The sequence below is a fragment of the Salvelinus alpinus genome, chromosome 2, assembly GCF_045679555.1.
Source record: "Salvelinus alpinus chromosome 2, SLU_Salpinus.1, whole genome shotgun sequence".
Taxonomy (NCBI): Eukaryota; Metazoa; Chordata; class Actinopteri; order Salmoniformes; family Salmonidae; genus Salvelinus; species Salvelinus alpinus.
The window spans coordinates 70,520,105-70,535,054 of NC_092087.1; the positions used below are offsets into that span (position 1 = coordinate 70,520,105).

A 14,950-nucleotide genomic window follows, 5' to 3' on the forward strand; every position below is an offset into this window, starting at 1 on the left:
GCTGCTTGACCTATAAGAGAAAACATATTTTTGATATCAATTATGAAACCAAAAGACTAGAAACGACAGGAAATAGAATATACTTAAAAGTGTCTGGATCCCACAAAGAATACAGAAGTCACAGATACAGAGTGGCACTACTTAGTTCTGTTATTTCTAACTAGATCAGTCGAAATGTAGGGCTAACTGAAACTACAGTTCTGCAATTGCAGAAATGAGGCTTTTAGTTTAATACATAGGATTTTATAGCACTTTTCTAAAACCCAAAGGTGTTAAAATAAGCAACTATGAAGAAAACCAACACAAAAATGGCAACAAATTACCTGGGCTAGGGTCGAAGAGGAGGCGGGAAGAAAGAGATAAACAAACAAAACTTCTGTGATGGTGTGTAGACACAAACAGAAGGGGAATGTTGAAATCCCCAGACGACATCCTCAATTCTTCACTATGCAACACACTGCAATAAGCTGTGCACTGACAGATCAAACACACAACGGGTTTATCAACACTTATGTAAGATTTCTTGTATTATTTCTATTTTTTTTAAAAATATTTAACCTTAATGAGGCCTGTAATTACAAAGACAGACACATCAAATACAATTACAAAATGCAAAACTGCACAAACAGCAAACATGAGGGTATTGAAACTCAGCAACAGTTCACACTGTACAGTATCAAACGGATGTCTCTACATAGCCAAAGAGCATTGTGGTTAAAAAGGTACCAATACCCATCTTCTCACAGACTATTTGTGTGCTGAGCTATCATACTCTACTTAACTTATTAGAGCAACATGAGGGTATTGAAACTAATCAACAGGTCACACTGTACGTGTCAGTGTCAAACGGATGTCTCTACATAGCCAAAGAGCATTGTGGTTAAAAAGGTACCGAAACCCATCTTCTCACAGATGGGTTTTTGTGTGCTGAGCTATCATACTCTACTTATCTTATTAAAGCAAATGTCAATGTGTACAATGTGGCAATTGGGACAAAATTTGATATATTCATATGTGAAATAAAATGAAACTCAACTGAATAGCCAAATAAGCTCAGGGTCACCTGGACGAAGGCTGCTGTAGCCACAACGCGTCAGTGTTTTTCTATTTTTGCCATGCATAAGCCAGAAGGCTTTAAACATTTTCCACTACATGAGTGCCTTGAGTTCTTCTGGAAGTTTGTTTGGACAAATGCTTTTCCGGCATTGTTTACTATCTAGTGTCAACTTCTTTTTGTTCTATAGTATTTTATCCCATGATCAAAGAGCACCTTGTGGATTAATTATAGACCACAGAAGCACTCCTGTCCCGTGTCTCTAACCTTTCTCATATGTTTGTTGTTGCCTCATTCAAAACATCCCTTCCAGCCACCTGTTCTGACTCAAATAAGACATTGTTATAGATTGGGTGTAGTATGTAGGCTGTGCCGCTTTTCTTCTCAGTTTTTTCACATTTGATACTTAGGTATCCTCACTGGGGAAGTGTAAAAGAAGGAGCTCGGGGAATGTACCAACACCAATCATGCAAAAGAGGAACGAGATAAAAACATGTACAGTGCCTTTAGAAAGTGTTAATGTTAACACCCCTTGACTTTTTCCAAATTGTGTTGTTACAAAGTGGGATTCAAATGGATTTAATTGTCATTTGTTGTCAACGATCTACAAAAAAATACATTGTAATATCAAAGTGGAAGGGAAATTTGAACATTTGTAAAACATGAATGAAAAATTAAACACTAATATATCTTGATTAGAAAAGTATTCAACCCTGAGTCAATACATGTTAGAATCACCTTTGGTAGCGATTACAGCTGTGAGTCTTTCTGGGTATGTTTCTAAAGAGCTTTCCACACCTGGATTGTGCAACATTTTCCCATTATTCTTTTGTAAATTCTTCAAGATCAAAAATTCTTCAACATCCATTTTGGGATCTTTTAAGTCAAAACAGTTACTCAGCACTCAGGAACATTCACTGTCTTCTTGGTAAGCAACTCCAGTGTAGATGTGGCCTTGTGTTTTAGGTAATTGTCCTGCTGAAAGGTGAATCCATCTCCCAGTGTCTGATGGAAAGCAGACTGAACCAGGTTTTCCTCTAGGATTTTGCCAGTACTTGCTCCAATTTGTAAAAAAAAATTAATCCTGAAAAATTCCCCAGACCTTAATGATTACAAACATACCCATAACATGATGCAGCCATCACTATGCTTAAAATATGGAGAGTGGTACTCAGTAATGTGTTGTATTGGATTTGCCCCAAACATTGCACTTTGTATTCAGGACCAAAAAAATCTTGATTTGCCACATCTTTTGAGGTATTACTTTAGTGCCGTGTTGCAAACAGGATGCATGTTTTGGAATCACAACCATTAAACTCTGTAACTGTTTTAAAGTCATGCTGAAATCCCTGAGCGGTTTCTTTCTTCTCCGGCAACTGAGTTAGGAATGACGCTTGTATCTTTGTAGTGACTGGGTGTATTGATACACCATCCAAAGTGTAATTAATAACTTCACTGTGCTCAAAGGGTTATTTCGTATCTGTTTTTTATTTTATTTTTACCCATCTACCAATATGTGGCCTTCTTTGTGAGGCATTGTAAAACCTCTCTGGTGGTTGAATCTGTGTTTGAAAATAACTGCTCGACTGAGAGACCTTACAGATAATTGTATGTGTGGGGTACAGAGATGATGTAGTCATTCAAAAATCATGTTCAACACTATTATTCCATGCAACTCATTATGTAACTTGTTAAGCACATTTTTACTCCTGAACTTATTTAGACTTGCCACAACAAAGGGGTTGAATATTTATTGACTCAAGACATTTCATCTTTTCATTTTTAATACATTTTCTCATAAACTTTATATGTTAGAATTCATAAATACGCTTCCCAAAAATAACATGTCCGCTGTGGAAGAACATTTATTTTGATTGCCGATTTTCTGCATTTATCAGAGTGCCGTCAGGTAGCCTGATTTCAGATGCGTCCATTTAAACAGGATTATTAAGAAATTGTTATTCTTGCAAAGCATGTAAATGTTTTAATCAAACTATTATTTTAACCGTACTCATTATGGGGTATTGTGTGTAGGCCAGTGAAAAAACAAAAAACGAACTCTATTTAATGCATTTTAAATACAGGCTGTTCAACAAAATGTGAAAAAAAGTCAAGGGTAGATATTTTTGGGGGTGGAGACACCTCCTATAAGAAGAGGCACACAGGAAACAAAGCGCAGGAAGACAAGTAAGTTTCATTTGCAAAGGTTGAGTGTTGCAATATTTTCCTCACTGCATGCTAGTGAACAAAGCAAAGGAGAATGTCCGGGCAGGGACCCCTCTCCCTGCTCACCTGGATGGCAGCCATGGGTAAGCGCCGACTCACAGGATTTCCCTCAGCTTAATATTCAATTACATATTAACTCGTTAAAAAAAAGTAAATTACTTTCATTACTATATATTTTACATTACAGTAAAAAAAATGGTGAGCTTTTCCTCAGTGTGAAATACTCCAGTATGTTGAACCTTTCACACCATTGTAATCAATAAGTATAGTTGAAGTAGTGGAGGATATGTTTTCAAGATGGATGCTTAACTTGCACAGGGATCATTTATGTGAAAGGAAGGTGCCTAATGTACTCATTCGTGTGGGCTAATGGGGCTCCCAATAAAATCTAATGCTCTAAATTTAATTCACAGAACTAGTCATATCTTTATTTGTGGTTTTACGTCAATAACGGTAACCCACTTCCACCAAAAAGCTTTTTGGTTTTGAGGTAATAGTTGGTTGGAACCATAGGTCACTTAATCTTTTAAACCTAGATAACACTTTATAATGCATTCATGTTTTTGAGACAGTCAATGATAAGCATGAACTATTGGCCATTTATCACATTTTTCATGGTGAAAAATTCATCAAGAAGTTACTTACAATGTTACAGCTACATTCACTTTTGAGGGCAGTTCTGGTTAAACCACAGTAGCCTATAGCACACCTATGTTCAGTCAAAAATGTTGAAATTAGGATTCCTCAAAATACGTTTGTGCACCTTCTCATCCATGTGCACAAATTACAGACTAAACTTTGTTTACACCAACGCCTGTGCCAGACTATGATCAGCTGCGGGTCATTTTCTTCAAAGGAGGGAACTCTTCGATGCTATATTTCTAGTTAGGCTATATATAATATATGCAACAAATCGTCCACCAACATGGTTCTGTGGCAATGGACCACATAACCAATAATCAAAGCATTAACAATGAAGGTTCCAACACACACTGGACCAGCACCATTTATTTGGGCTGGACTAAACAATGATGGGGCCCATGGCAAGAACGTCTTTAACCAACTGTTAGCCTAAATGTAATTCAAAACACATCAGCGCCACCGATATGTTATGTTGTAACAATTTGGGAGAAGCCCAGGTAAAATGGAGACACGTTAATGCTCACCTGTGTCATCCAGACTATGTGCCAGCCCCTCGATTAGCTGTTTTGTGCGTCTCCGCGGTGGGAGCGACAACATCAGGACCATGGCCAGAGGCCAAGCACTCGGCCAAATTGATAACACGACAGTCTCATCATAATGCACAACAACAGAAATTAATGAATTTACTCTAGGAAACGTTCTGAAAGGACATAGAGAGAATAAGCAAACTCACAAGCATACCCGTCAAAAGGACCCAGCATTTAAAGCCACCAGCGCATTTCAAACACACGAGCAAATCACACTTCTCCTTTCCTATAAACGTTGGCTAATAAAAACCTAGGCATTGGATAACCGGCGTCAACACCAACAAGCTGCTTGTTACTTTCAGTCTGCTACTCTGTGGCGAAGTACACACATCGCGTGGCCCAAACACCACAAAGCAAGCTAAAAAACTATGGCCAAACTGCGGTAAGGAAGAATTCAAAAGCGGTGGCTTGCGACATTTGTGATTTGTTTGTTCACAATAAGTGTGGAGATATCCAACCCTTGTCATATGATTAAGTTGTAAACTCTCAAAGTAACATTTAGCTTGTTTCCAATCTACTATGCTTAATGAGCACAGACAAAGCAACTGGGCTGGACAACCTTCCGGGAAGATTCATAAAGGATAGTGCTGGTGTCACTGCTAAAAATAATGCATACTGGAAACGTTTCTATTAGTAGTGGTACATTTCCCAATGATCTCGAAATAGCCCGGGTGGTTCCGCTCCACAAGAAGAGCAGTAAAACAAATGTAGGAAACTACAGGCCTGTGTCGATCCTGAGCACCTTATTCAAAGTTGTTGAGAGATTCGTTTTTAATCAACTTTAGGAATATCTTCTCGATCACAAACTTCTTTATGAACTCCAATCTGGCTTTAGAACAGCTCATTCCACTGATACTTGCCTTATCCACCTTTTTGACCACATCAAGCAGGAAAGTGAGAAGGGGAGCTATACAGGTAGGGTCACGTTAGACTTGCAGAAAGCTTTTGACACTGTGGACCATGATATTCTCCTGATGAAACTGAAATGCATGGGTCTAAATGATGAAGCAGTGAATTGGTTTAGGTCTTATCTGACCAACAGAACACAAGTATGTCATGTTGGTGATGTTCTGTCAGAGGCCAAAGAAATATCCTGTGGAGTACCGCAGAGATCAATTTTAGGGCCTCTCTTATTTCTTACATACGTTAATGATATGCCAGATACAGTAAAGTGGAAACTCCTGCTTTATGCTGATGACTCAGCCATACTTGTATCAGGGAATGATACAGTTTACATAGAGGAGACCCTGAATAAGGTATCGCATTTTGTTAGAGATTAGTTGACTGACAACAAATTGTCGCTACATTTGGGAAAAACTTCATCGATTTTGTTTGGAACAAAATGTAGATTGCTTAGGGCTGACAAGATAAAGGTAAACTGTGCAGACAAGAAGATTGAATTTAAAACAAGTGTAACTTATCTTGGTGTGTCCCTAAATCAATCCCTTTCTGGAGACCTGATTTCTGCAAAAATATTTTGAAAATGGTGAACAAATTGACATTTTTATATCGTAACACCAGATATTTTAGGATCAAAGTTAAGAAGCTGCTTGTCTCAACCTTGATTCAGTGTCATTTTGATTATGCTGCTCTGCTTGGTATAGTGGGCTATCAAAAAAAAGGTCATGGTCATGCAAAATAATGTTATCATCAGGTATATGCTGAATGTCCACCCTAGGGCCCACATAGGGGTACAGGAGTTCTGGGAGGTGGGCTTGTTGTCTTTGGAGTCCAGAGTGGACCAATTTAAACTTAATCATATGTTTGATATCTTAAATGATTGTGGCCCAGGTTATATTAAAAAACACATCGATATGGTCTTCAACCAACACAGTTACAATACCAGAGCTACTAGTGTTATGTCTTGTAAAATCCCAAGAGTCAACAGTACTGGAGGGGCACATTTTTCTATACAGGCATTTGTCTATGGAATAGCCTGCCCTTGGAGATCAAGCAAAGAAAAAGTAGAAATATCTTTAAAAAGCAGGCAAAGGTTTTCATTTGGACAAGGTTGTCTAAGTAAGAGAAACCACTCCACTGTTCCTTGTGCCCCCTACTGCTGGTCAGGTGTATTTATTTGAATGATAGTTATGATGTGCAATGAATAGATTGTTATAATGTAAAATGAATATGGTATGATTCTTAAGGCTAAGGAAAACTGCAGCGAATAGTGCCACTTTTTAGGATGTCAATATAAATGAATGTATATATTGTTGTTTGTAATTTTATCTTGCCTTTTATTCATTATATGTGTTATTGTTTTTACCATTGAGGGTCACTTTGGAAACAACATTTTAATACTTTCAAGTGATGTCCTCTGGGTTCACTTTGTACATTTTGTTGTACATGTCTGTTACTCAAAATAAATTCAATTCAATATGTGATAGTAGGCCTAAATTATGAAGGCCTATATGATATCAAAATCTGTCTCTAATGGATATTATTTGCCTCTGTCTTGCATAGCACAGGTTAGGTGGTATGGCAGAATAGGCCTACGAATTATAGATGAACATATTAATTACCCTAATTTTTCATTTACACATCTCTCGATCTTCACTGTTCCTGTCCTGCACAATTCATCTCCACTGACATCAGCTCCACTGGCCTCGCGTACCCTCTCCTTTCTCTATTCCTAATAACTCTTGGATGAGTTGCCTAGCTCAATGCGAGTCCCAGTAATAGCATTAAAGTTTGGTCACTTATTTTGAGCAATTTTTTGGGGGATGATAAATTGATAGTCTATATTTCTGCACTGATACACTGCGAACTTAGGCTACAGGACAGACAGTGATAATTAATTAGTTCACGCAACTCCTGCTGTAGATACTGGTGTGGATTATGTATAAATACATATTCAATTGTTGATAAATTTCCCATGTTGTATGGAAGATCTGATATCTAAGATGACAGGCCTGATGGAAACTAGATAAGGTGGGAACTTTTTTTGACTCAGTAAAATGAATCATGAGAGAAATATTGATATAATAACCATATCGAGTCATGCGATAACATGCTGTGTTGTCCTCCCACTACGACTCACCGGGAAAGCATGTAGTTTATTAGTCTACTGATTAAATAGATGATGATGAACTTCACAGGGTGGTGAAAGTGCAAGATGATGAGCTTGATGATCATTTCCAATAAATATCGAGGGTCTTATTCTGGTGACATGCTCATCAAAAAAATGTATCTGGCTTTTTTTATGTGCACAACGTCATCACGCATACACTTTTATCCTCTACAAGTCAATTTGATCTCTGGTGAGAGTGTATGTTGTTTTTATGGGGGTTTTAGAATATTCGCATGAAAATCTGTCGCCAATTGGATGGACACCTAGCTAATCATCTGATTGTGCTTCTCTACCCTTCTTTACCAGCTGTCTCTTCAATGGCTTTCAACATTGATGAAGCAAACCCAAAAATCTACAAGGGGGAGGAAAAGGATTTCTTTGGATACAAAGTCCTGCAATTCATATCTGGCAAGGAGAAAGGGCAAGTGTTACTGTTGTCATAGTAGTGAGAAATGCAATGCATTATGTTACAAACTTAATCTGCAAAACAGTATTACACACCCGAGGAAACAAAAATAACCAGAAAAATGCACCTACGTATGTCTGCAAACATGCACTATATACAGTACCAATCACAAATGTGGACACACCTACTCATTCAAGGGGTTTTCTTTCTTTATTTTTTTACTATTTTCTACATTGTAAAATAATAGTGACAGCATTAAAACTATGAAATAACACATATAAAATCATGTAGTAACCAAAAAAGTATTAAACAAATCAAAGATTTTAGATTTTAGATTCTTCAAAGTAGCCACACTTTGCCTTGATGACAGCTTTGCACACTCTTGGCTTTCTCAACCAGCTTCATGGGGAATGATTTTCTAACAGACTTAAAGGAGTTCCCACATATTCTGAGCACTTGTTGGCAGCTTTTCCTTCACTCGGCGGTCCAACTCATCCCAAACCATCTCAATTGGGTTGAGATTGGGTGATTGTGGAGGCCCGGTCATCTGATGCAGCACTCCATCACGCTCCTTCTTGGTCAAATAGCTCTTACACAGCCTGGAGGTGTGTTTTGGGTCATTATCATGTTGGAAAACAAATGATAGTCCCACTAAGCGCAAACCAGATGGGATGGCGTATCACTGCAGAATGCTGTGGTAGCCATGCTGGTTAAGTGTGCCTTGAATTCTAAATAAATCACAGACGGTGTCACCAGCAAAGCACCCCCACACCATCACACCTCCTCCTCCATGCTTCCAGTGGGAACCACACATGCAGAGATCATCCTTTCACCTACTCATCCCTTCACAAAGACACGGTGGTTGGAACAAAAAATCTCAAATTTGGACTCATCAGACCAAAGGACAGATTTCCACCGGTCTAATGTCCATTGCTCATGTTTCTTGGCCAAAGCAAGTCACTTCTTCTTATTGGTGTCCTTTAGTAGTGGCTTCTTTTTGACCATGAAGGTCTGATTCACACAGTCTCCTGCTGAGATGTGTCTGTTACTTGAACTCAGTGAAGCATTTATTTGGTCTGCAATCTGAGGTGCAGTTAACTCTAATGAACTTATCCTCTGCAGCAGAGGTAACTCTGGGTCTTCCTTTCCTGTGGCGGTCCTTATGAGAGCCAGTTTCATCATAGCGCTTGATGGGTTTTGCGACTGCACTTGAAGAAACTTTCAAAGTTCTTGTTGAGAGAATACCAAGAGTGTTCAAAGCTGTCATTAAGGCAAAGGGCTATTGCAGCAGACGACCACACCAGGTTCCACTCCTATCAGCTAAAAACAAGAAGAAGCGGCTCCAGTGGGCACATGATCACCAACACTGGACAATTGAGGAGTGGAAAAACATTGCCTGGTCTGATGAATCACGGTTCCTGTTGCTTCATCCTGATGGTAGAATCAGGATTTGGCGTAAGCAGCATAAGTCCATGGATCCATCCTGCCTAGTATCAACGGTACAGGCTGGTGGAGATGGTGTACTGGTGTGGGGAATGTTTTCCTGGCACACGTCAGGTCCCATGGTACCAATTGAGTAACAAACATTTCCGACACCTTGTAGAATCCATGACCCGAAGAACTCAGGCTGTTCTAGAGGTAAAGGGTGTACATAATAAACTGAATATATATATAAGTAGTGACACAGGCTCATCTAAATTGACCAATCCATACTGTTATTTCTCACCCACAGGGTAATGGTCAGTGCTCCATATCAGAAGAACGGATCTGGTGGAATCTGTAGATGTGCTCAAGACAGAACAAACTGTAAAGACTGTTACACTCCTCAAGGTAGAGATGGAAGTTGATGATACACTATACTGTACTTACTGGACTGCAATTTAGAAAGGTGGTTACCTTAACAAAATGAATAATTATACGAATTATTAGAACATGTAACACCTATCACGGTAACCATGGCTAATCGATATTTGTCAGAGTATTAAAATATTGCTGAAATGTCAACAAGATCTTGAAAATGAGAAACACTAGTTGATTCTGCAAGTCTGCCTTTTGCCTTCCAACAGGAACTGACACAATCAAGTACATTGGACTGTCTATGGCTGGACAATCTACTTCTCCTCCAACGTTCACTGTAAGATAACCACCAAACAGTTATTTTGATCATGTTCTTGTTTTCAAATACTCCATGTGAGTATACTGTACATATGTAATACATGTGTTTGGCTGTGTTTACAACAGGCAGCCCAATTATGATCTTGATTTCACTAATTGGTATTTTGACCAATCAGATCAGCTCTGAAAAAGATCTGATGTGATTGGACATAATACCAATTAGTGGGAAAAATATCAGAATTGGGCTGCCTGTTTAAATCTAAATTACTTGTTTCACTTGAGTTATAAAACAATACCTCAGCAATCTCAAAATGATCATGGCAAATTCCTGTAAATCTCTTTTGAAGCCATCTGAGGTCCACCAGACAATCCATTATTTTATACCATTTACAATTATGTATTCTCCTCATTCAGGCCTGCAGCCCTGGCCTGGCACACAAGTGTGATGGGAACTCCTATCTGAACAGTATTTGTTATCAGTTCAACAGCCAGCTCCAGATCACCTCGAACTTCACACCTGCCTTCCAAGGTATAACGGCGAAACTTGAAGACAATTGTCGATAATAATAACATAACCCAAAAGTTTTAGGTATACATTGACTGTTTATTCATGTCATGCTAAATTACATTAGGATTAGGTCACAAAATATTAATTGTGAAAGATAAGATCTGGTTTCCTGAATATGTGAAGAATGTTGTGAGTGTTATCCATCAAATACATTTATGTAATTCACTTTCTCTTCCAGAATGTACTAAGAAAATAGTGGACCTCGTTTTCCTCTTTGACGGATCAGGAAGCATGACAAAGAATGAATTTAATGAGAACAAAGGTTTCATAAACAATATCATGACAACCCTAAAAAACTCCTCAATCAAGGTATTCTTCCCTTTAAATTTCATAACTTGAATCGTGCTTGTGAGGTTGCTGAACATACATCTGTTTATCTACACTCTTAGAAGTAAAGGTGCCTAGAAGAAGCTTTTGGGTTGCCACACCGGCAGAACCTTTCCAGTTCAAACAGGTTCCTTGAGGAACCCCTCTGAAAAGGGTCTTCGAGGAACCCCTGTGTAAAGTTTCAAACCGGAACCTTTTTGTGATGGGAGGAGTTACATTTTGAACCTTTCTAATAATATATTGTAGAGGTGGCAGCCTATCAGATTGTAGGAGTGGCTTATTGGAGGTGTCGCTTTCAGATGATTATTTTTGGCCACCCGTTAGCGTAAATGTTTGTACACTGCAAAAACAATTACTTGAATATTTACACATATTTATTCTAATATAATATTAAGAATATTTACATTTACAGTGAGGGAAAAAAGTATTTGATCCCCTGCTGATTTTGTACGTTTGCCCACTGACAAAGAAATGATCAGTCTATAATTTTAATGGTAGGTTTATTTGAACAGTGAGAGACAGAATATCAACAAAAAAATCCAGAAAAACGCATGTCAAAAATGTTATGAATTGATTTGCATTTTAATGAGGGAAATAAGTATTTGACCACTCTGCAAAACATGACTTAGTACTTGGTGGCAAAACCCTTGTTGGCAATCACAGAGGTCAGACGTTTCTTGTAGTTGGCCACCAGGTTTGCACACATCTCAGGAGGGATTTTGTCCCACTCCTCTTTGCAGATCTACTTCAAGTCATTAAGGTTTCGAGGCTGACGTTTGGCAACTCGAACCTTCAGCTCCCTCCACAGATTTTCTATGGGATTAAGGTCTGGAGACTGGCTAGGCCACTCCAGGACCTTAATGTGCTTCTTCTTGAGCCACTCCTTTGTTGCCTTGGCCGTGTGTTTTGGGTCATTGTCATGCTGGAATACCCATCCACGACCCATTTTCAATACCCTGGCTGAGGGAAGGAGGTTTTCACCCAAGATTTGACGGTACATGGCCCCGTCCATCGTCCCTTTGATGCGGTGAAGTTGTCCTGTCCCTTTAGCAGAAAAACACCCCCAAAGCATAATGTTTCCACCTCCATGTTTGACGGTGGGGATGGTTTCTTGGGGTCATAGGCAGCATTCCTCCTCCTCCAAACACGGCAAGTTGGGTTGATGCCAAAGAACTCCATTTTGGTCTCATCTGACCACAACACGTTCACCCAGTTGTCCTCTGAATCATTCAGATGTTCATTGGCAAACTTCAGACGGGCATGTATATGTGCTTTCTTGAGCAGGGGGACCTTGCGGGCGCTGCAGGATTTCAGTCCTTCACGGCATAGTGTGTTACCAATTGTTTTCTTGATGACTATTGTCCCAGCTGCCTTGAGATCATTGACAAGATCCTCCTGTGTAGTTCTGTGCTGATTCCTCACCGTTCTCATGATCATTGCAACTCCACGAGGTGAGATCTTGCATGGAGCCCCAGGCTGAGGGAGATTGACAGTTCTTTTGTGTTTCTTCCATTTGCGAATAATCACAGAAACTGTTGTCACCTTCTCACCAAGCTGCTTGGCGATGGTCTTGTAGCCCATTCCAGCCTTGTGTAGGTCTACAATCTTGTCCCTGACATCCTTGGAGAGCTCTTTGGTCTTGGCCATGGTGGAGAGTTTGGAATCTGATTGATTGATTGCTTCTGTGGACAGGTATCTTTTATACAGGTAAGAAACTGAGATTAGGAGCACTCCCTTTAAGAGTGTGCTCCTAATCTCCGTTCGTTACCTGTATGAAAGACACCTGGGAGCCAGAAATCTTTTTGATTGAGAAGGGGTCAAATACTTATTTCCCTCATTAAAATGCAAATCAATTTATAACATTTTTGACATGCATTTTTCTGGATATTTTTGTTGTTATTCTGTCTCTCACTGTTCAAATAAACCTACCATTAAAATTATAGACTGATAATTTCTTTGTCAGTGGGCAAACGTACAAAATCAGCAGGGGATCAAATACTTTTTTCCCTCACTGTATGTTAACATATAGTAATAACGTGGCAAGTATTCTAACCTCGGGAGTGGCATAGGCTCTTGAGGATCTCATATGCCTCTATTGATGAAGCTACAAAACTGTCAGTGTTCAACCTTAACATGGGATTACAATACAACAGATCAAATGAACAGGAATAACATTTACTCTAACGGGTGACCAAAAAAATATCTATGTTAAAGCCACACGACTACTACGCCGCGCCGCCATTCCAGGGTTCCTCCAGGAGCCCAATGCTACATTGAACCATTAAACGTCCCTCCAAGAATCCCTCAACTAACTGAAGGTGCAAATATGAACCATTGACTAGCAATGGTTCCTTGTAGAACCTCAGGGGTTTCTTGAGGATCTTCAGGGTTCCTCGAGTCACCACTAATTCTAAGAGTGTATGTCAAATACCCATGTCGCTGCATGGAAAGTATGGAAGGAAATACATTTTAGTCATCTTTTCCTCTTTTTTTAAACCACAGTTCGCAGCGGTTCAGTTCTCAACAAGAGCCAGGACAGTTTTCAACTTCAATGACTACCAAGAGGGGAGAGCCTTGACTAATCTTTGGAAAGAAGAGCACATGGCTGATCTAACCAACACACATCAGGCGATAGACTTTCTTTTGTAGGTCACAGTTGATCATTATTAATCAGTTTTACTTGACGAAAGGGGATTGTGGTATAAGAAAGATAGCTTGATCTGTTGTTTGTATACATCTAATTCAGGAAAAACATTTATGAAAACCAAGCCGCCGGCGCCACCGCAGATGCAACTAAAGTACTAGTCGTAATAACAGATGGAGATCCCAGTGATACTGATAGAAAGTTTAACTCTATCAAAAGAAGTGATGACAAAAACATCATCCGCTTCATCATCGGGGTAAGTCCTTAAAATGGGAGAGCCTGCATGCCTCCAACACAACACCACACAATTGTTTGACTTACAGTGCATTCGGAAAGTATTCAGACCCCTTGACTTTTTCCACATTTTGTTACGTCACAGCCTCATTCTAAAATTGATTCAATTGTTTTTTTTACCTCAATAATCTACACACAATACTCCATAATGACAAAGCAAAAACAAGTTTTTAGACATTTTTGCAACCCCCCCAAAGAAAACTGAAAAATCTAATTTACATAAGTATTCAGACCCTTTGCTATGAGACTCGAAATTGTGCTCAGGTGCATCCTGTTTCCATTCATCATCCTTGATGTTCCTACAACTTGATTAGAGTCCACCTGTGGTAAATTCAAGTGATTGGACATGAATCGGAAAGGCACAAACCTATCTAAATAAGGTCCCACAGCAAAAACAAAGACATGAGGTCAAAGGAATTGTTCGTATAGTTCCGAGACAGGATTGTGTTAAGGCACAGATCTGGGGATGGAAGGTTACCAAAAAATGTTGCAGCATTGAAGGTCCCCAAGAACACAGTGGCCTCCATCATTCTTAAATGGAAGAAGTTTGGAACCACCAAGACTATTCCTAGAGCTAGCCTCCCGGCCAAACTGAGCAATCGGGAGAGAAGGGCCTTGGTCAGGGAGGTGACCAAGAACCCGACGGTCACTCTGAGCTCCAGAGTTCCTCTGTGGAGATGGGAGAACCTTCCAGAAGGACAACCATCTCCAAAGCACTCCACCAATCAGGCCTTTGTGGTAGTGGCCAGACGGAAGCCACTCCTCAGTTAAAGGCACATGACAACCCGCTTGAAGTTTGCCAAAAAGCACCTAAAGGACTCTCAGACCATGAGAAACAAGATTCTATTGGCCTGATGAAACCATGATTGAACTCTTTGGCCTGAATGCCAAGCGTCACGTCTGGAAGAAATCTGGCACCATCCCAACGGTGAAGCATGGTGATGGCAGCATCATGCTGTGGGGATTTATTTCAGCAGCAGGGACTGGGAGACTAGTCAGGATCGAGGGAAAGATGAA

The 14,950-nt window shown here is 39.6% G+C and overlaps 1 protein-coding gene across 1 annotated transcript in view; it reads left to right on the top strand.

Moving 5' to 3' along the window:
- Nucleotides 1–3,239: 3,239 nt before the first annotated feature.
- The window catches only part of LOC139567588 (integrin alpha-X-like), a 31,605-nt gene continuing 19,894 nt past the window's right edge, over nt 3,240–14,950 (top strand). Inside the window, exons 1-8 of the mRNA XM_071388956.1 lie at nt 3,240–3,363; nt 7,886–8,000; nt 9,718–9,815; nt 10,049–10,119; nt 10,515–10,629; nt 10,847–10,977; nt 13,498–13,640; nt 13,742–13,895. Coding sequence (XP_071245057.1) covers nt 3,315–3,363; nt 7,886–8,000; nt 9,718–9,815; nt 10,049–10,119; nt 10,515–10,629; nt 10,847–10,977; nt 13,498–13,640; nt 13,742–13,895 — 876 coding nt within the window. The 5' untranslated portion in view covers nt 3,240–3,314. The remainder of the gene's footprint in view (nt 3,364–7,885; nt 8,001–9,717; nt 9,816–10,048; nt 10,120–10,514; nt 10,630–10,846; nt 10,978–13,497; nt 13,641–13,741; nt 13,896–14,950) is intronic.